The 21,995-nt window shown below is 40.3% G+C and overlaps 1 protein-coding gene across 3 annotated transcripts in view; it reads left to right on the plus strand.

Moving 5' to 3' along the window:
* The window catches only part of LOC125690437 (cytochrome P450 7B1), a 121,841-nt gene extending 102,433 nt beyond the window's left edge, over window positions 1–19,408 (plus strand). For all 3 annotated transcript variants that reach the window (XM_048938767.1, XM_048938769.1, XM_048938768.1), the window contains exons 3-6: window positions 4,656–5,252; window positions 5,697–5,903; window positions 12,167–12,345; window positions 16,297–19,408. In XM_048938767.1, coding sequence (XP_048794724.1) covers window positions 4,656–5,252; window positions 5,697–5,903; window positions 12,167–12,345; window positions 16,297–16,593 — 1,280 coding nt within the window. In that variant the 3' untranslated portion in view covers window positions 16,594–19,408. The remainder of the gene's footprint in view (window positions 1–4,655; window positions 5,253–5,696; window positions 5,904–12,166; window positions 12,346–16,296) is intronic.
* The last annotated feature ends 2,587 nt before the right edge of the window (window positions 19,409–21,995 follow it).

Below are 21,995 nucleotides of genomic sequence, written 5' to 3' on the forward strand. Positions count from 1 at the left end.
GTACCGGTAATGCGATTTCGCTGATTGTACTTTCCCATGTGATGAGCAAATGATTGTCATACCTAAAAGTCGCAAGGGACATGGATGTCATCTTAATAAAGAAATTAAAAAGCACATCTTTCTATGAGAAACAATGTAAATTCCTGACCTGTCGCAGAAAATAGTTCTCTAATTGGTTTTGTGTGGTGGTGCAGCAGAATCGTTTTCCCCAAACGTCATACCGGCGAAGCACTACTGTACATCATTGTCAGCAGTTCAGCAGAATCTTCCTAATAAGAGGACGATTACGTAAAAGCGATAGTCTTCAGAAAAGGAAAAGAGAGGAAGAGAAAAGAAAAGAAGAAGGAAGGGATGAGAGAGAAAGCTCCCGAGTCTGTTGTTTTTAGATGGTAGTACTTCCTGGCTCAGCCTTTCTGCTTGCTAAGGATCAGCAGCGTAGGCAGACAGCTAGGTAAGAACTTAACGATCTTGAAGCAGTTTTGTCACAGTTTCCCGCTCTAAACTTTGTCTCCTTTTCCTGGTACGTTATTAGAAATGACAGTGGGCATTGCAACGCCATCTATGAGATTGTCTGACTCAAATCTTAATAAAGTAATCTGTCTTTCGGTGCTTTTGCTGAGCACATGTGGCCTTTTTTAATTCTGCTAATAAGTCATTCTTATCTTTTAAATCATGACACGCCTACAGTAACGTACCACATTTTTCTGTCTTAGGCAAAAGGTAATTTCCATTCAGCTTACAAAGCTGAAGTCTGCTGCAAGCATTACTGAAATAACATCCATCATTATATGGCATATGAAACGCTTGTCTTTCATCATTAGCATTAAAAAGCTCCGGAATGCATTATTAGAGTAATTTCTTAACTATCATACAAATACTGGCTTCTGTGCTCAGATTTACCAAAGTTGACAATTTTCATATTTTTCACATCAATCTTCTATTTCTAGGAGAGTTTATAAACTAAATGGAGATAACCAGGCTATTTGCAGCACGGTTGTAATGCAAACTGAAGGATTGGACAAGGAGTATAAATTTTCTGTATCCATATTAAAATAACTCAGAGGGCTTTTTACAGAAACAAGTATACATCTATTACTTTGACTTGTTTCTATTGTACTAAATAAAATAGCTCCGTGACTTAAACTATTGGGATTTTCAGTGTGACATTTCTGTATGGACAAGTCTACTTGCTCTTTTATGCCAAAGGAATTTTTTATATTCTAACAAGGACAGGCTTTGTCCCTAGTGGTTTCTTTATAAACATGTTCAATATTTAAATCTTCCTAAATTGGAAAGCATGTGGCGTGCCTCCACTTTTGGCTGATCTGTCATTTACCTTTACCAGTACTCTGATGGAAAATCATGAGCATCAGTATTTTGGTACTGTTTTAGAAAAGACCACTGCAAGAGGTAGTTCTTGGCATTAGCTGCAGTGGAATGGTATTGGAGGGGAGGGGCAGCTGCATTTTAAAATACTGCAGAGAAAGGAGAATCTTGAGGAAGAACTTTGCATTTGTTGATATTTTACACCACCAGGGATGTTAAGTGGGAAGAGACCTCAACTGCAGAAAACAAAATTATCTGAAAAGCAAAATTCATGGCAGTATTGATGATACCTCAAAATAGTATATTGAGGTCAGAAAGTTTGGTTGTTTGCTGTTTAAAAGTCTGCCTAGGGTATGGGAGGTGTTGGGGCATGAGTTTGTAATTGTCATCAGTATCTCCAGAAGGCACTGGAGCAAACCTGTGGTGCTGTGTCTGTGTGCAGGGCATGATATTAATGTCTGTAAGCACCCGTACTCTTGCAACAATAACTTTCTAACTGCAGTTAATTAGTCCTACATTTTAGTCTTTTTCTAACAAAGAGATCTAAAATTGGGAAATGGTTTTCAGTTGAGAGAGGGGAGATTTAGGTTGGATGTCAGGGGGAAGTTCTTTACAGAGAGAGTGGTGAGGTGCTGGAACAGGCTGTCCAGAAAGGCTGTAGATGCCCCGTCCCTGGAGGTGTTCAAGGCCAGGTTGGATGGGGCCCTGGGCAGCCTGGTCTGGTATTGAATGTGGAAGTTGGTGGCCCTGCATGTGGCAGGGGGGTTGGAGATTCATGATCCTTGAGGTCCCTTCCAATCCTGGCCATTCTGTGATTCTGTGGATCCTCTGTGAGGTACATACACAATCTGCCTTTGTTATAGAGGGGTTCCACTATTCTGACTATAGAGACATTGCATAAATACAGTAACAAAGTATTTTGTTTTGTGTGTTTACATATATCACCAACTTGCAATGCTATGGTCTGGAGCCCAAGCTGATTCTACAAAATGAATTCTATTTTGGTATATACTTACTTTTTGCTACCAGGAACCTGATGAGAATAATAAAAATAAGGATCTGTGCTATTCAGTTTGTCAGAGTTTTTCTTTTCCAAAGTATGTGCTAGTGTTGAGGGAATTTTGATTTAAAATTATTGCTAAAATAGTTTGTTTGTCTGAAAACCCATTTGCAGAAAATTATTTTCTTGCTTAAAAATGATAAGAATTGATGTGTGTTTGCTAAGAGTCTGATTAAAGATCACAAAGAAACTCATATTTTGCATCAGAAATAAGCAGATGGTGGACAGATGGTTTAAATTAATATTAATTAAAAATCTTAACTTAAATTGTTTACCCTGTAAACGCAAAGTTAGGAAGCCAGCTTTCATCTTTAGGGTTAATAACACTCCAAGTCTATTTATTAAAAATCACTCCAATGGGCATTCTTTCCAAGCTTTGATCACAAAGATGGTGGCCTCAGTGAAGAGTGTGCAATTGTGAGAAAGATGGGGTGAGAGGAGTGCAGGGAGAGCAGTGCTGGGACTCTTCACAAAGGCTTGGGAATATCCTGCTAGAGTAAAAAAAAATTAAGGGGCTAAAAATTTGTAAGAGCCTTGGAAAGGAAGAAATGGTCAGGAAAATGACTGGGAATTGAGGATCTCTTCATCAGGCTGATTTCTTGCTCTTCAAAATTGATTTATATCTGTAGTTTGTTACATTACAGTAAAGCAAACTACATGAGTACTTCAAAAACCTTCACACATTGTTGAGAAGAAGGGGGTGAGATTCTGTTTCGATTTTTCCCTCGTGTTCCCTTTGTTTCACTGGGATTGCAGGGAGTGTAAATGGGATGAAAATTTCACCAGCTGGTTATTATTGCAAAGAAAGTCCAGAGTGCACCCATCTTTGCCACAGAGCAGGGTGTGTATGTGCAAGTCAGGATATGGAATAACTAAGATCATTCAAATATCACTACATGGTAACCATGGATACTTGTTGACATTTTTAGTGGTAGTGACTACTTTATCTCAGGACATCTGTCACAGAGCCAAATTTGGCCCTCAGTTAAGCATGTAGCATTCCCATTAAAATCAAAGGAGATTTGTCCCTCTAGTAAGACAGAATTAGACTGTAAGTATGATAAGCTTTGATGTTTTCTGGGTTTATAGCTAGGATATTTCACAGAGAATGTGTACATTTTAATGGGTACCTTTTTTCCCTAATGCACCTGTCCCTGCAAGTTAAGAATCTAGAGCTCTAAATTTAGACTTAACATGGGAATCACCCATAAAGAGTTAAGGCTTACTTGAGCTTTGGGAGTATTAGCATTTTGATTCATAATAGTTCACCAAAATGTTCTTCATTAGTTTACTTCAAACTTGGGGGAAAATTTAGATTTTTTTTCTGGTATAGGCAATTTCAAAAGTCATCGTACCATGGCAGTGCTGTACCTTACTATCCAAAGCTGGAGAATCTGCTGTAGAGCTCCTCAAGTGCATCAAGAAGGCCATAAAGTTTTCCATGCACTCTTACACAATGAATGATCGTGCCAGGTCAGTGCGTACCCCATAATGGCAAGCACTGTAAGAGTAAGATCCTCTTTTGTAAGCCAGGGCTTCAAAGTCAGATTCCGTTGTGGTCATTTTACTGATACTAAGCAACTTCTTAGCAAAAAAAAATTGAGACACCATGAAAGGAAAATACAGATGTAGCTTTAAATGTTGGGGCTTTACAACATGCAATTAAAACTATTGCCAGCAGATTTTCAGTCTAGATGTCATCTCCTTGAAGAAAATCTGCCTAGGTAACAAGTTTTCCACTTGAGCCTCCCTCATAGACTTTCCTCTATGCAGATGAAATACGAAAATCTCTTAGTGCTATTAAAAAAAAAAAAAAAAATTACAATGCTGCTATGATCCCACATTACATTTCATAAATGTAATATCTGAGGTAGTCATACTGGGGTAGTAACTGATTTATTCCAAAGTGCCATAATTGCAGGTCACACCCTATTGTTTCCAAAACCAGTAGATCAGTCCACAATTGGAATGTGTTTTCGTGCTGATTTTAGAAGTGCTGTGAAAGTACATGCAGGTGAAATCCTTACAAGGAGAGTAAGTATTGTGTTTTCTTCCAAAACTAAATACAATATGTTATATCTTCCTTTTTTTTTTTTTTCCTTTTTTTTTTTTTTTCTTTTTTTTTTCTTTGCAGATCTCCTCACAGATCTTTTCTTTGGCAATTCTCTTGATGTTCTTCCAGATGTTGATGGTACTTATTTTCAGTTATTACCTTTAAAAGCATCAGAGTACAAAGCCACGTGTCTGTTTTTTCTTTTCTTCTATTCAGGCAGATATATTACCTTTATCATGGACCCGTTTCAATATGTTTACGTCATCCGAAATAGCAAACAACTTGAGTTCCACGAATTTGCTGATAAGATGGCTTCCAAAACTTTTGACTACCCAGCTTTGTCAAATGTAAAATTCCCCGATCTCAAGGAAAACCTGCACAGAATCTACCAGTATCTACAAGGCAAGCCTTTGGAAATAATTTCTGACCACATGATGAAAAATCTCCAGGATATATTTGAATGGAAATGCTCACAAGCAACAGATTGGGAAACAGAAAAAATGTACAAATTCTGCTGCTCTGTAATGTTTGAAGCCAGTTTTGTAACACTATATGGAAGAGTTCCTGCTGCAGATGGCCGCAAAGTTATTAGTGAAATCAGAGACAAATTTATCAAGTTTGATGCCAGCTTTCCCTATTTAGCTGCAAACATACCAATTGAGTTGCTAGGAGCTACCAAGAAGGTTCGGAAGGAGCTTATACATCATTTTTTACTTCAGAACATGACAAAATGGCTGGGAGGGTCAAAAGTGGTCCAAGCCAGACAAGATATATTTGAGAAATATGAGCTGCTTGGAGATTATGACAAAGCAGGTAGGAAACTTATGAATGATAGCTTGTCTAAAATAAAATAATTTACTATAGACCTTTGAAATAAAAAGGCAAAATGGCGACCTTGAAATTTTTTTATGTTCTTTCTAATTGGCTAATGATAAAATGTTTTACTCTGAAACAACCCTCTATGATAATTGATTTTTTTTTTGTGCTGAGATGGTAAAACAAGATACTTAATGGTGATAATGAGAAAGATTATAACTGAGCTGCATTTACTCCCCTTATTCCCCCCCACCCCCCCGACATTACATTTCAAACTATTCTCATTAAGCAGAAAATTAGACTTCAGAAGCCTATTGGTCCTCATTAGCATTCACTGATCCTTGGCTGGGTCTGTGTCCTAACATCTTTTAATTAGCACACTGCAAATCTAATCAGTGTAATAAACGCTATTAATCTTCCTTTTCACTTATTTTCTCCCAGCACATCATTTTGCCTTCCTGTGGGCCTCTGTGGGAAACACGATTCCAGCTACATTCTGGGCCATGTATTATCTGCTGCGGCACCCAGAAGCTCTCGCAGCGGTGCGTGACGAGATTGACCATTTGCTGCAGTCAACAGGTCAGAAGAGAGGGCCCACGTATAACATCCACCTCACCAGAGAACAATTGGACAACCTGGTCTACCTGGGTAATTTATTTTTATCTGTTAGCAAGAGAAGAGGGTCTCTCCCTGCAAACTGGGTTTATCACTCATTTCTGTTTACTGAGAAGGTGGAGGACACAGCTGCCTAATTGACATAATAACACCCATTTACATCAATTATAAATTATGTAGTTTATAGCTGTAGATACTCTCATTGCATGTAAACATTAAAGCCTAGGTAATTAACTATGCAAGGTATGCAAAAGGCTAAATCGAAGCTTTGCAATTATTTGAAAAAAGTTGATGCCTATTAAGTTGCTTGATTCTGAGCATCTGCCGAAGTGTTAATGCATTTCAAATACTTCAGCATGGTACTGCCAAGAAAGACCCTTTTCTGAAATTAAAGTAGGGTAATGCATTTAAACTGCAAATGTAATTTTTTCACAAGCAGTTTCTTTCTTTTTCTCTCCCTAACGTGATAAAAAGAGTTCTAAAGCAGGCTTCAGCATAGCTATGCCTCTGAACTAAAGAGAAGAACTAAAGCTTTCCAGATGAGAAATGACATTTTGAGTACTGAAAGCAGTACCTTGATTCAAAACAGAGAGGGAGATCCAGGTCTCCCAGTTGTAGACCAGTGGCTCACAGAAGGACTCTGGCCAGTCACATTGGGAAGTTGTGTTCTGGGGTTGGATGAGCCTTCAGGGCCCAGTGGTTTCACTTCACTTCCTAGCGCACAGACACTGGTCAGATGAATGATGAAATTAGCCTGGGGGAGGAGAGAGGAAAGTATTCATAGGTGTGTGTAGCAGGGAGCAGCCTAGCTTCAAAGCATCTGAAAATCCCCATAGATAGTGCTATCAGAATAGACAGGAGCTCTACAAAGGCATAAAGGGTGAATATCCCTTTTGTTTGAGATGCTGACAGCAATCCCCCAATAAAGCTGAGCATAGCTCTGTGTGTTTCGGCTGCTCCTGTCCTGACCTGGTGGTCTGCTCTAAAATGAAGCTGTTATGAGATGGAGTAGTAAAGCAGTGTGGGATCAGTGCACCTGGTGAGCATTTACATAAAGGATTCCACTCTCCAGTATGGCATATACTGAGAGCCTGTGGTTCAATCTGAATTGTCTCTCATAGCACAAATTTAAAATTGAGTTTGATTCAGCTACTTCTTATTAAAGCATTGTTGTTAACCAAATACATTGTGGCTCTAGTAAGTTGGTTTCATCTGGAGTTACAGCTCTTTTGATGCAGATTTATCTGTAGTTGATGGAGAAGGCTTTTGATGATGGGAAGATATCCAATAACAAGAGTAACGTGACATTCTAAGCAATTCATGTAACTTAGGAACACAAGTAAAATTGTTTCACATCTGAGTTAGCATCCAGCAAAAGATAATAGAGAAGAAAAGTTGCCAAGCATCGAGATCATAAAGTCATAGATTCATAAAGGTTAGAGAAGACTTCTGAGATCATCTAGTGGAACCATCAGCCCATCCCCACAGTGCCCACTACACCATGTCCCTAAGTGCCACATCCGCCCTTTTCTTGAAAACTTTCAGGGGACGGTGACTGCTCCACCTCCCTGGGCAGCCTTTTCCATTACCTCATCACTCTTTCTGAGAAGAATTTTTCCTACGATGGTCAAGATAAAATTTATTTTTTAATTGGAGACAAGAGGTGAAATTGGTAAGGGAAAAACAAAAGTACCCCAGAAGTGCAGGAATAAGAAAAATAAAAGCACAGAACGCACTAAAATCACCTGGTGAAAAATGGGATAAACAGTTTCCGACATTGACCATGTCATCCTCTTGCTGTTCCTTGAAACTGTCAGAGGTCTCAGGATCATTGATACACGTGTTAAGAGGAAAATGCTGCATCTTACTTCGTAGTATTCCGTAGTATTCAAGTTACACTTTTGTTAAATTTTATAATGGTGTTAAACATAATATGATATGTAAGAAATGATTTCAATTCTTCTGGCACTTAAGTCTTAAAGGGCTGGATACTGTCCCATAAAATAATAATATAGAAAAAAAACTGTACCATAAGAGAATTAAATTCATGCTTCAGTGGAAAGGAGAAAGGGATGTTTTTTTAGTAAATGTATAGAAGGAACAAAGGTTCAAATTTTCATTGCTTGTGCAGCAGGAATTCCCCATCTCCACTGGCAGCTGTGTGGAGAAAGCCATGAGCCAACCCCGCCCACACTTAGAGTACCTACAGCTTTCTGGCCGTGGCATATGAGAAGGAGCCTGTCCTCCTCCCTCTCCCCCTGTACTGACCTGCAGCACAGAGAAATGGGAATTTGTGTCTCTGTTCCTGGGTAAGGCAGCCAGGTGGGGTTCTTGTCTATTTATCACCTTGTCATCTCTTTCTCCTGTTTTAAGCACTCTGATTCCCCGTCCTCTTTTTGGCCTGCTGAAACAAGAGCCTTTTTTTGGATTCCTCATGCTATGGAGAGCAAGCAGGAATTGCTAAAAAGCCCTTCTGAGAGGCATTGTTGTTATTGTGGCCACTTTCATTGGGTCTAGGGAATGACATGTCCCAGTTTACTTCCAAATTCAAAACACAGGTATGTGGTTTAAAAAAAAAAAAGAAAAAGCTTTCAACCCTCTTGTCACACATTGTGGCCCTGATTATTTTCTTTCGATGGCATTTCTGGGGCAGCGCACTTCGTGTTGTCTGCTTAAGACTTTTCCAGCAACCAAAACACGCGTGCTTGTGTGCACAGAGTAACATACATTATTAGTCATTATGACTCACAATGGAGCTCTAATACGGTAAACGATACATGAGAACGGTCTGTCGGTTTTTATGGTTATAAGGGAAATGCAAAGGGTAGAGCAGAAATACACTTAGTGCATGTGTAACGCTAGGCATGTTTAGTCAGTTCGTTTGTTCAGTATTAGTCCATTCATTTATATGGTGAAGTATTCTTGCCCCAGGTCACTGCTGAATCCCGGAGATTTCCTGCAAAGAAAGCACAGCTTGAAAAATCGTTTTGTATAGACAAAAGGACAGGAACCCCAAAAGAGCTAACGCAGAGTGTGTAACTGTAACACGAGCAATAAGCATTAACATCGTTATTTGGGTTAAGGTAAATAAATATATTTTTCCTGGAGGCGGCTGGGCAGTACCATGTAATTCTTAGGAAGATACAGATGTAGTTGTTTCCAATTGTCATGTGTGTAGGCACACTGCTGTGCATGTGAGTTAGCGACCCTCCCCCCCCCCCCCAAATATTTGCATACCCAATTGCTTTTTTCCTATAATGCACTCTAATAATTATAGTACCCTATTACCTGCTGTTAGTGTAAAATTAACAATCCATTATGCACAATAAGTTTTATAAAACATTTACAGATCGAGATCATGTTTAATTAAAATTAACTTGCCTATGAAAGCCAAATGCACTTATGATTCACAGTGACCTTTTATTACCTGCAGTCCCTTGTTTTGGCTGGATGATTGACAGCTTGCTGTTTGGCTACCATGTTGTATTTCAGCTGACAAGACTTTTCATTTTAACTCAATTTGCCTGCCTATCACAAGCTGGTGGCAGGCCAGGCTCAAGTCACCCAGCTTTGCCTCAGCAGCTTGCTCTATTTCTCATTAGTACGCATTTATTCAGTGGAAATTGGAAGACAAATGCTTGAAGGCATGTGAACTAAGTATAGCAAATTAGGGTTTAAAGACTGAATATTTATAAGTATATTGAAACAGTTTAAAAAAAAAATCCAGAATGAATTGTAGACTGAGTGCTAGCTTTAGTATAAGAGGAATGAAGAGAGAAGTGGGAGGATTCTAAGAATAACAATACTATGAGATATTTCTCTCTCTCTCTCTCTAGAAAATATGTTAAATCTCTCTGACAACACCTTATCAAACAACAGCCTGGCTTCTTTATGTAGTGAGTGTACAGCAAAGTTTAGCATCTCATGTGTGTAAGAAGGGGAAAAAAATGAGGGTCATGCTCATTTGCTGCTTGGTTATCCCTTGGTATGCTTTAAATTGCCTTGTTTGTTCGGCACAAGCACAGAAACAGATGTTGCTCTACCACGCTGGATAATTTACTGTACCTCATGGTGCAGAATGGAAGGCCTCCCAAGCTACCCAGCTGGTCTGTCAGCGGCGATGGCTGGTGTCTGCTCAACTATGACAACTGCAAGCAAAGGCTGCAGCTTTATTGTGCAGTTGTCATTCCTCCCAACGTATAGCCCCGGCATTTGGGGAAAGCTGACTGTCTCTTTTTTTAATGTTTGCCTGCAAACCAGTATAAGCTTCCATCCTCCTTTGTTGATCATAATGTGACTCATTACTTTTGTCATCTAATGATTATCGGCATGATCGCTCAGAGCTAGAGCCAAGCTCGCCTTCTACACATAACTGGTACTGGAAGGTAAAACAGATTTGTCATTTACGATCTGACCGCTAAGCCACACTTTGTGTTCCATTATTGTGATTAACTTCTGCATAAGATATGCTGCCCGATTGTCATCTGCGATCCGGCAGTGGGCACCGACTGCTGCGCTCTGCGAGAGGACGGCCCCCGATAGGATGTGACTGCAGCACTGGTCAAGTTAAACACAGACCCGGTATTTCACAGCAGCGCTGCAATAATTATTTTTCCTTTTTTGCTCTCCCCACCCCCCCGACCCCATTTGATTTCCTGGGTGAATGGTGTTGCCACATGCGTCACCGCCGTTTCCAAAACTGTGGCGTTCCGAGCTGTGCGTTTTGAAGGTTGAGGGCAGACTGGGAGTGGAGGCTGGACCCTTCCTTTGTACCATGCAAAGTTTTGTTGCCAGAGCACTGCCAGTTGAAATCTATCGTGTCAGGTGCCTTGTGGCTATTCGCAGTAGAGGCCATATTCTGGAACCAGGGTTCTTCTCTGGCTTCGTCACCAACAAGCCGATTTGACTCTGCCTGATTATAGTAACGAAGGCAGTCCAAAAGAATATGCACAGACTCACTGTACGTCACATTGAATCACGGCGCTGGCCACACAGAGCTGACCGCAGCCTCATTTCTTTAGACAAATGCATGCTTAAGGAAAAACCTCTTGCAAGAAAGCATCCAGGGCCACTTTATTTGCTATGCATGCTGCACCAGATTTAATTTTTAGTGAAAGAGCATTTGTTATTATTTTTTTCAGCTGCATCTACACTGGGTAGCTACTGTCTCTAATAAGCTAACCTTTCGGGTGCAGCAGTTACAGCGCCTTGGTGAATGCTTAGAGAAGGCTTATTTGATATCCCCAAACATAAAAATGGGCACAAATGGATTGTTATGAGAAAATGAAACCCAATTTTAGGCTGTTTTTCAAGCTGACGATTAGAAGGAATCCAGTCACATATAACAGCACCCATACATGCTGGTGGAAAAATAGTCAGTTTTGATTACAAAGTGAGAGATGCAGCCTTAGACAGGAGCTACATGCTGATATACATGCTATCAGAATGATTTATGCAAATTATGCATATTATTCCCAAAGGAATTCCTCCTCAAACTGCCAGGATAAATTGCCGGAAATTAGCCATAAAATCTGTCGTGCTAGGAGCAAAAGGTGAAGGCCACTGGGAAAGCAAGGACATTCAGCTTCTGGAGCTTTCCAGGATGTGATGGTGGAGACAGAAACTGAGCTTCTCCTGTACTGAAAGGGCTGTGTTTTGTTTTCTCTTTGACAATTAAAAGTGTCTTTCTCTCTTAAAACTCCCAGGAAGATAATGAATTGCTTTCATTCACTTTGTCCATAAGAGATGCTACCATTTGGCAGTGTCGCTCACTGAAAACAAAGCAAATAAATTTAAAAATCCTCAGACTAGCAAGCGAAGTGTTTTTTCTAGCATGTAGTTGTGCCTCTACACCCAACAGCTTCTGAAAGGCAAGCTGAATAGCTCTGCGAATGCTTTCGCTGGTATTTGCTCTCAAGCTCCAAAATGAAAGGAAATGCACAAAGCATTCATGTCTTCTGATTGTGTTGTTTTCAACATGGTGCCTGAATAATGACTTTCTACCCAAAATCCGGAGCTGCCTCCAGCCGACACAGTTTCTCAGAACCATCAGCGAGAATCACATCGCAGTGCTCAGAGCCGCGGCCCCCGCCCTGCGGGACTGTTTAGTACCTTCTCATAGTGTCTGGTTCATGTTTTGTTTTGTTTATGGTTTGGTTTTTTTTGTTGTTGTTTTTTTTCCTCCTTTAGCCTGCCCTACTAAACCTGTCGAAATGCAGCAGCTGCAGCCATGTATAACTTGCAGTCATCTCCCATATTTCTGATGCTTCCCCCCCTCCGCTTTTGTTTAATCACAGAGAGTGCCTTAAACGAGAGTTTACGGATGTGCTCATCTTCCATGAACATTCGCATCAGCCAGGAGGATTTTGTTCTCAAGCTCGAAGGGGATCAGGAAGTCAGTTTGAGGAAAGGAGACTGGATAGCCCTTTACCCTCAGATTTTGCACATGGACCCCGAGGTCTATGAAGATCCTAAGGTAAATGCTCAGCTGGTGCCGCTCTTCCTACTTCAGGCACATTGTGGCAGCCAGGCCTTTTGTGAAGGGTATTTTTGTTGTTTCTTTTTTTTTTTTTTTCCTGCTGTTCCTTCTTGTGGAACAAATCTTCTGACTTTCAGATGTATTTTTGAGGGCCCTACAGGTCAAAAGATTCATGGCCTGAAGAGAGAAATATGGTGATGAGACTGACTGCTACTGCTTTCAAAGGAATTGACAATTACACATTGACTACCATAAACTTTAGGCTAAATGTGGGTTTTGTTTGTCAGTGGATCATTTGATACCCAAGGAGGGCTGAATAATAGAAGGTGGTTTAAATAGCAAATAATGTGGGCCATTTAGCTAAGTGCCCCCAAAGCATCATTGACTCTCTGAAGCCCTATAATAGCAGTGACTTACTTGAGCCTTATGCTTTTTCACCTCTCTTCATAGGGATTCACCCCTTCTCTATCAATTAGTATAGCGTTGTGAACTTGAGACCGTAAAGCTGTTGCTCCACAGCGAAGCTCCGAGGGTAATTGTGTCATCTCCTTGTATTTTTCTCTGACGCTCAAGTTAATGAATATCAAAGACTCGAAATTAATCCACCCTGCCTCAGCCTTAATATGGCTTCAGAAGTTCACCACCTGCATGCAAATTAAATAGTCTGAGTCTGCAGTAGGTTATTCCACTCGGTCGCTGTCCGTGGTCCAGTGTGCCACGTAGGAAGTGAGGCTGTCTGTAATCTGGCCTTTTCAGCTGTAGAGATGGGAGCTTTTCCTGAATCACTCCTCATCCCCCTTACCCTAAGAAAGCAGCCTTCTCCCTACCGTGCTGATTTCCATGAGGTGTGATTCCATTATTCCATGATTCCATTATTCCATGATTCCATTAGGCGTGTTCACATGTTTATAGAAACCTCGTATTAGAGATGCTGTTCCCAAAGGCTCTACTTTTGGGGAATTTAAGGGTAAAGATGTGTATGTGGGATTGCAAAGGAAGGATGAGATTCAGATGCCTTGTTGGTGAAGGGCATCATCGTGCTATACAGGAACCCTGCCAGAGGCGGAGGGGAGTTGTGGTGTGTGTTAGGGTTAGAAGGAGCAGGATGTAGAGACAGGTATGATCACAAGAGCCATGAAAATGGAAATAATATCCAGTAGGACCCTGCTATCTGTTCCCACCCAAAATGAAGGTAAAGACTACTGATAAAATTAGTGATTTTAAAAAATAATAATGTATTGGCAAATAGTTAATTAATACTTTTATCCTTAAAAAGTCACAGCTAACAAATAAGCTTTTTTTTCGTTTTATTCTTAACACTTTATTTTGGAGAACATTATTGATTTGTCAAAAGTCCATCTGTTTGTTTAGGTCCTAGACTAAAGCATCAGAGTGGTAGCTGTGCCCCCCTCCCTTATTCAATAATTGTAAGAATACATTACCATATTTCCATTCCTTGAATATATCTGCTTGGTATCAGTTCTGCTCAGCTTTCACAGTACAGCTTTAGTTCATATATTTTATCTTTTTGATAGTGAATGAGCAATCCACACATTGCAGTACTTTGATTTCAGCACATGGGCCCTCTCGAAAAGTGGGGAAATCAGTGTTCTGTTTGGTTCTTAAAATATGCAGTGTGCTTTCAACAATAACTACTGAAGATCAGATAGAAATGGAGAATGAATTTTTTGAAAGGTGCAGTCTTGAGCTTGTCAAGTATTTAGGGAAAACTTTCCTGGGAAAACAGGCAGCTTGACGAGATAATTTTGTAGCGATGCTTTTCTCCTGGATACATAAATTTAAGAGCTATCAAGTTATCTTCTGCTTTGGCACCATATTGTATATGTGTAAGCATATATTGTTGACCTCTTTCTCCACTGAAAGTCTAAATAAATGAGTCCATTTTTGTAAAGTGGATAAGTAAACCTGCAAATCACAGCACAGTTAAGAGCTCAGTAAACGGAACTCTGCAAATTCCCTAGAATAAAAGAAAAGGAAACCTTGCAGGAAACCCTACAAGGGGGCTTCCCAAACAAAGCTAAATACAGGACATGACGGAGTGAGACTTATACAAGTCATAGGAGATTCCTGTTTTCCTAATACAGTGAGCAGACCATTCACAAAGAACATTATCTCCAGTTTCTTCACATCTTCCTCACCACAATTGCCAGTCTCCCTTCCAAGAAGGCCTCGTGCATGGCTGAAATCCCCTTTGTTGTCAAAAAGCTAGCCTTTCTTTAAAAGCAATCTCACTAGCTCTATAAAAATTATCACAGCCTAATGGCCCCAACAACACAAGCGTGATTTTGATATCACACATGTTTTCTGCTTTTTCAGTTCCTTGCACAGCACATTAATTTTTGTTAAAATGAACTACAGTTTTCAGGTGGCTCTTACGATTGTGAGAAAGCTTATGAGAAAGGCTTGGCCCTGTATGTGTATGTGTGCAATACATCCATTCCCAATAGTTCCAGACAGCAGGAGTGCATCCTGTGGAAATGCTCCTGTGAAGTGAAGAGCTTTGGGTTTTTCTTTTCAGACAGTTACAGTTCTTATCTGACAGTGGAATTTATAATTCAGGAAGAGATTCTTTTTTAAGGAAGAGGGGGTATTCTGGGCTTTCACTTGTTACTGTGCTCCTTCAGATGACGCAGTAATTTAGACCAAAAAAAAAATATGCTTCCTTTCACAAAAACTGAAAAGAAGTACTTCCTGGTGAAAACACACGTACAACTGCCTTTAGCTATCTGGGAGATCCAGGCCCTTGCCATTTAGAGAAAAAGGCTCCTGGTCATCAACATCCAAAGTTGTATTCCCTCCCTTCCCCTTGTCCCTTTCTCGTAGGCCACTTCCCCTGCTGCTGTTTTTCTTGTCAGCCAGACCCTCAGTGTGGGGTTTTCAGAGCTGTTAATCTAATGGGTAGATCAGTATCAGTGTGTTTTATCATTGTGTTATTTGGGTTTTTTTAATCAGTTGAGGTGGTTTCTGTCTGACTGACTTGTTCCCAGCCAGCTCCAAATGGCTGCTGCTATAGCAGATGTATGCAAAGCAGGACAAATGCTAATGAGTGACCATAAGCAAGAAGTGTCTGTCATTTTTATTCAAAGCATGCAGGAGGATTTTGTAAGTGGTTAATTTGCCGTTGACTGAGTGAGGGTGCCAGATCTCCTTCATTCAAAAACATGAATTATCTCTAAACAGTGATCCTGCTGCTGGAAAATAGTCAGAAAGATGTTCAGTTTATGGAGTGCAAGCTACAAACTCAACCTCAAACCTCACTTGAAAGCACATTCTTTTTAATGGTCAGTCACTGGCAGTTCCAACTTTGCTCACTGATTCTGGAGCAAGCCATGTGAAGGTCAGATGTGGCAAATTAAGCAGCAACGATCTCCACCCGAGGGGTAAAACTGGCTGTAAAGTATTGGGCCTGTTTTTTGAATAATGTGCATCACTGGGTGCAAAAAAAAAAAAAAAGGATTTTGCTTTACCTTGCAAGGACAGGATCAGTATCAGTGCAGTGCATTAATTTATTCATAAGCATTTGTGGATTATCCTTATTCATGATGTATGTACCACACCAAGTACATATGATGCTTTACAAGAAATTGTCCTTCCACTAAGGTTCATTATCCCTGCTACAAAGCAGTCAAAATCTAATTGCAATCAATACAGGCCAGACACTGTAGTGAATGAGACATGGGAGCTGAAGGAGCTTGATGTAAAAGGGCTGAGCTAAGTAAGTGGATTTAAGTAGTTTTCCTTGCAGGGAAGAAAAAGGGAGTTAATGAAACTTCAGGGAACCGGCTGAAAAGGAAAAGCTGTCAGCTCCTTGTCTTCCTCTTTATCTTTTTTGGGGGGTTTAAGAAGCATCGCAGTCATGCAAACAAAGCTACTCATGCAACTGTTTTGTTAGATATCTCTCACTCACTCTTTCTCTTTAATTTTCAGGAGTACAAGTTTGATCGCTACATAGAGAATGGCAAAAAGAAAACTACATTCTATAAGGCAGGAAGAAAACTGAAGTATTTCCTAATGCCCTTTGGCTCTGGGATCAGCATGTGTCCAGGGAGGTTCCTCGCGATGAATGAGATGAAGATGTTTCTTTTCTTACTTTTGGCTCATTTTGATGTAGAACTAGGGGAAAACAAAGCTGTCAGACTTGATAACAGTCGTATGGGCCTTGGTATCCTCCTGCCAGACGCTGATATTGCCTTTCGTTACAAGCTGAGGTCCTTAAGAAATTGAACGATTGCCTCTGTGCCTTCTACTAATCTCTGTTTCCTCTGTTTCCTCACTCAGCTTTGTATTTTTGGAAGTATTTGCTTTTACCCTCTCTGCTTTCAGCTCCTTCCTTTTTTTCTGAGGAGAAAAGCCCGTGGGCTGGAGGTAGATGACACACACAGAGACATAAGAGCCTCTGTTTGTCCTGCCCATGTTCTGCTGAGGTGAGATGACAAGAACTTGGCTGAGTAAACCATTCCAATACGAAGGATCCCCATACTCTTGGCCATGAGTTCAGTAGGGTTTGGGGGAAGATGATCGCAAGCTGAATCCAGGCCATCACATTGGAAATAGGCTCAGTAGCCACATATAGGGAAATATTCTTCAGAAACTTGACAGTCCAGATGCATTGCAGGCATACTGACAGAGCCAAAAGACCTCCTACCATCACTGTGCCATGATGTTCTCCCTTGTTGGATTGAGAAGTCACCAACCACCAGGAAGCATGACATCGTCTGCTTGTAGAAAAATAATAGTGTGAATGGGGGGTCTTAATTCTAGAGGGTGAAGGGATTTTTTAGAGATCATTATTCTAACTTTGTGTTTACTCTGTTCCCTTTTATGGGTGTCTTAGTCCTTATCTGGGAGATGTAATGGAAGCTATATGGAATGGGGGTGATTTGCAAAATTTGTGATGTTTCCTGCAGCCAACTGAAGTCATAGGGGAGATTCTGTTGATTTTAATAGGTTTTGGATCAAGCTGAAATTAGCTGTTTGGGTTTTTGAGCCAAAAAATGTATACTCTTCAGAGAGAAAATTTATGAGCCCATTTGAAATGATTCCATCATCTCAAAAATTACCTTATGTCTGTCTTACCATTTTACTAGTAGCATATCTGTGTGTTTAGTTTGACAATTTATTGTGTTTGTTAGTTTCTCCAAAAAGGCAAAAGAATGAGAGGGCTTCAAGGATAAGTGTAGTGTCTAAAACTGCTTTTTAATAGTATTTTAATGTGCCTAAGCTGTGCATAAGCAGACTAGTGTGACCTCTGTTTGGAAACAAAATTATCTCTCTGCAAGATGGAAAACAGGCTCTTCTTTGGGCCCAAAATCTGAGCAAGTAAAAACACCAGGCAGACACAGTAGTTGACTGCAGGTGGGCTGCACAACCTGCGCCACTGGGTGATCCTGTTTCAAACATTAATTTATTTTGCTGTGCAGTTTGCAAAATGTAAGATTTTAGACCCTGTATCTCTCTAGTGAGATCCTCTCTCACTTTGGAGATGGAGGCTGTCCAGTCTCAATTTGCCGTGAGCATAACTGTTATGTGAGACCAGCCATGTTTGTTGGCCTTGCTTTGTGTTCCCAAAAAATTCTGATTGAGAAACACCAGCCAAAGTTCTGCCCACATTGCCAGCTGATGAACAACAGTGCTCTACATGATGCTCCCAAATGTCCCGTCATCAAACATAGAAGTCAGAGTGAAAGAAAGATGTATAATCGCTGCAAGTGCAGGTTAGCCTGTGCAGTAAAGCCTGAATCTATTCTGCGCCAGAATTTGCAACTTGCTAAGTCACTAAACAACCACAGAACTATTACCCTTGTCTGGACACTGTCGGATGAACTGCCAGCTCATCTGGAGTTGGAGTCTCCAAATTCATTATTAGTCAGCGCAAAGCAAATCATTAAAAATATTTTTCTCATTGTCTGCATTCCTGTGTTTCAGAGTGTCCTGCTCTGACAGAGTTAGTGATGCTCAAAAAAATTACCTGATACTCTACTTCAAACAAGAGACACAAAGTTCTGCAAACTTCAGCTGGATTTGTCTTTTCCCAGTAGAGCATCGGAGCCACTGGTTCATTTTGAGAATTCTCAGCTGAAATCTTTTGTGCCTCAATCTTGCATGTCTTCCAAAATCAGAAATTTTACTTGTCTCGTAAGCACTTGGTAGCCTATAGATGAAAACTGCTATTTTCTTGCTAAAGTTTAGAATTATTTGTTGTTACTCATGTAGAAGACTGTTTAGTTATTCATGTAAAGCACCTATCCTAAATAAACATCAATTGAAAGGCTTTCAGACATTGGCACAGCCACATTCCAAATCCTCTGAGTAGGAAATCGTGTTTTTGTGAGATGGATATTTTCTCTTCATATGTAATATCAATAATGCCTACAGTGTTGGTGTACAGTTACATTAAATGGGCTTTGCGGTTGATTAAATGCCTTAACTTTGCTTCAACATTTAATCAACACCAGAAGCTGATTATTGCTTTTTGTCACAGAATAAAATTTGTTTTTATGGAGAGATTCTTGCATTCAAGTTACTTACTGCTGTACTTACTTGGTAGGAGTTACTCTGAGTTATTTTGTACTCAGCCATAGCTCACAATTCAGTTTGGACACTAGAGCCTATTTTATTGAAAGAGGATACGCTGATATCATTACACTGTTGACTGTATTACATTATTGTTTAAGCTGTAGAATATCTCATACCACAGTTAGGATAAGTCTTTCTTTGGCATCCAGCTTTGAAACAAACCTGAAGCAACTGCAAAAATAACAGTAGATTTTTGTTTTAAACATAAGACTTGTTTTTAGGATTTTGAATTAGTATAGCACAGGCTGCAGTGTAATGTAGTGGGACACTTTTGTGCCAGAAGTACATGCAAATCATTAGTAATTTCAGATTAATTGCTAATCAGTTTGTAGAGTATCTGTTTTGGAATTAAAAGGAGATCTAGATTGCTTCTAAACCAGCAAATTAAAGTTGTAGGCCTCTCTTTTTCATTTAAAAAAAAAGAAAAAGGAAAGAAACAAGGCGTCAGAGTCCTTCTGGGAGCTGAAGGAAAGCTCTGTGAGAGCACTCAGAAGCTGTGCCTCGGAGTTGGAGAACACACCTCACATCACACAGGGTGACAGGGCTTTCGTGGTATGAAGTCAGCCTGTTGCACTTTTTGCTCAGGAACCAAAATGACGGAACTTGGAGCAAGGCCTGAAGCTGCATCCCTGATGGATGGCTTTTGCTTGAGAGCGGTGCATCACTGAGGTGGGACCTGCATCCTTTTGCAGGCACGGTAAGGCTCAGTGCTTTAAAGTCAGTGTTAGAGCAGGAGAGAAGAAGCATTAGGCCTGGCCATCCTGCTGTTTCACAGACTCTGCAGCTGAGCAGCGACCCGGTGAGTCAGCAGCCGGCTGACTGGGAGCAGCTTGTTCTCCTTGGAGCAGGGAACAAGGTCCATGGTGTTGGTAATTCCTGGTTGATAAGCAGCAAAACGGGACAGGCCTGCAGGATCCCTAGAGGCCTGACTGGAGCCAAGATGGCCACAGAGTGCTGCCCAGGGAAGAAGACCAGCTTTGTGTGTTTGGCCATAGCATCCAGGAGGTACCAGCTTGGTGCCGGTCAATTAGGCACTGTGATGGCTAAGCCACTCACGTAGAAACCTGCAGTAGCTGTGTTGGCATGTGGTCAGCTGTCAGCTATGGAGGGCTGGCCTCACTGCTGATCATTCGGACAGCTAGAGAATACTGCAGGGCCAGGGCAGCCTCCACTCTGCCTTGGGTGACATGGGGAGCCCGCTAGGTGTTACAAGTGACTGTGCTGGGCTGTACTGGCCTAGTTACAGGCTATCACTGCACAGTTATATTGATACTGTCATCTGCTGTTAAGGGAGAAAAAAAACTCTTCTGATATAAAATAGGTTTATTAAATCAGGATGTCTCATCTGTAGCACCTGAGCAGGAAAGTGAATTCATCATTAGTAATGTGAATGCTGAAATGTGATTTTTTTTTTTACCACTATTCTTTTAATTTACACTTTGTTCTGCACTGTCGTTCACTGTTGCTGTGACCCACCACCAACTCACTAACCCGCTCTGTGTCTCAAAGAATCATGCTGCTGTATGTGCACCTCTTTGCAAATTTGACTTCCACATCTCTGCTGAAACATCATGTAATAATCTAAAACCATGTCAGAATGTAAGAGCTGTTTAGAACGTTGTGCACGTCACTGTTTTTTGGCATTGCACTTCTTTTCTTTTATTATTATTACTTTTTTTTTTTTTTTTTTGAGTGATTGCTGATCTGTAAATTTCTCTTGTAGAATTACAAATGATCTTTTATGTCATCGTTATTGAAGCTTCTGTAGTTCAGAAGATTGTGAATTACTCTTAATTGCAAAAACTGACATTTTGTATATAGATAGACAGTGGTTAGGCTTCACTTTAATAGTTAATATCCATCATTATAGCTCTTAGGTCGAATAAGATACATTGTGAATTTCTAAGCAAGAAAATTGAAACTTCATTATTTTAGTTATCTAACATCTGAAGTGATTTTTGTATTTCAAGGACGCATAAAAATATATCTATTTTAATATTGAATGAGCATCTGTGTTGATTTTTTTCCACCTTGCATTTGCACTTTTCTCACAGATACACAACTATTGCTTTCATTTTAAAACACAGCACACAGCACTTTTGTGCTGCTTGATCTTGAAAAATATTTCTGTAAGAAAAACAAAAAAAGCCTTTAATTCAGTACTGGCATGGAGCATCTTCTTGGAATTTAGGAAATGATCGCCTCTTCTTTACACCCCATCAAATTAAAGCAGTTTCCTATCAGGAGGAATGTGGGACCTCGGACATTCCTAGGGCATTATCCTGAATCAGACTAGAGATACGCATTCCCAGTATAAAGATCGCTTCTTAAATACAGCTCCTAGTCCTTTCCTTTTGCCAAATCTCTGTGCAGTAGATGTACTACCTGCTGTTAAATACTCTGCACTCTTAGATCATTCACTTTAGAAGGAGAAATGATCAAAAATTGTTTCAGTGTACTGCACTGCACCAGCAAAGCACAACTTGGCTTTTCTAAGCAGCACTGTCGCTATGAATTCTGCCAGTAGCTATTTCACACACAGCCTAAAGAGATCTCTTTTCTTCATTCCATCATGCAGAAATGTATGTGAGGTGTATCTGTGAGGACTGCTGGAGATACGTTGCACAGAAGAGGGACATGCAGCATTTTTCTGCATTTTCTACATGGTTCTGTAACTTTTTAATTCCACTGCCTCCAGATTATTTCAAAAGCTCAGAAATAAAAAGCGATGTTGTTTTAGGTACCCTGAAGGCCATTCTTCTGCGTGAGCTTTTCTTTGTGGTGTGAAAGGCAGATTTGGAGGGGGGGAGGAGAGAGGATTATAGTAGTTCCTGGTACTGTATTATGTCTAATATTTGTTTGGACACCAGGTGCTTTTTTGATGTTACTTACATCGCATTTTATTTTAAAATCGAGACATCAATTTATGCATGACACATGCTTAATTCATATGAATGGAGCTATTTCAACTGTCAGACCATAGCAAGTGAAGTCTTTTCCTGCCCATTACCTGAACATGTGCCTGTACCACAGCCAGCCGTGTCCAAATA

Source organism: Lagopus muta, chromosome 3 (assembly GCF_023343835.1).
Source record: "Lagopus muta isolate bLagMut1 chromosome 3, bLagMut1 primary, whole genome shotgun sequence".
In the NCBI taxonomy this organism is placed as follows: domain Eukaryota; kingdom Metazoa; phylum Chordata; class Aves; order Galliformes; family Phasianidae; genus Lagopus; species Lagopus muta.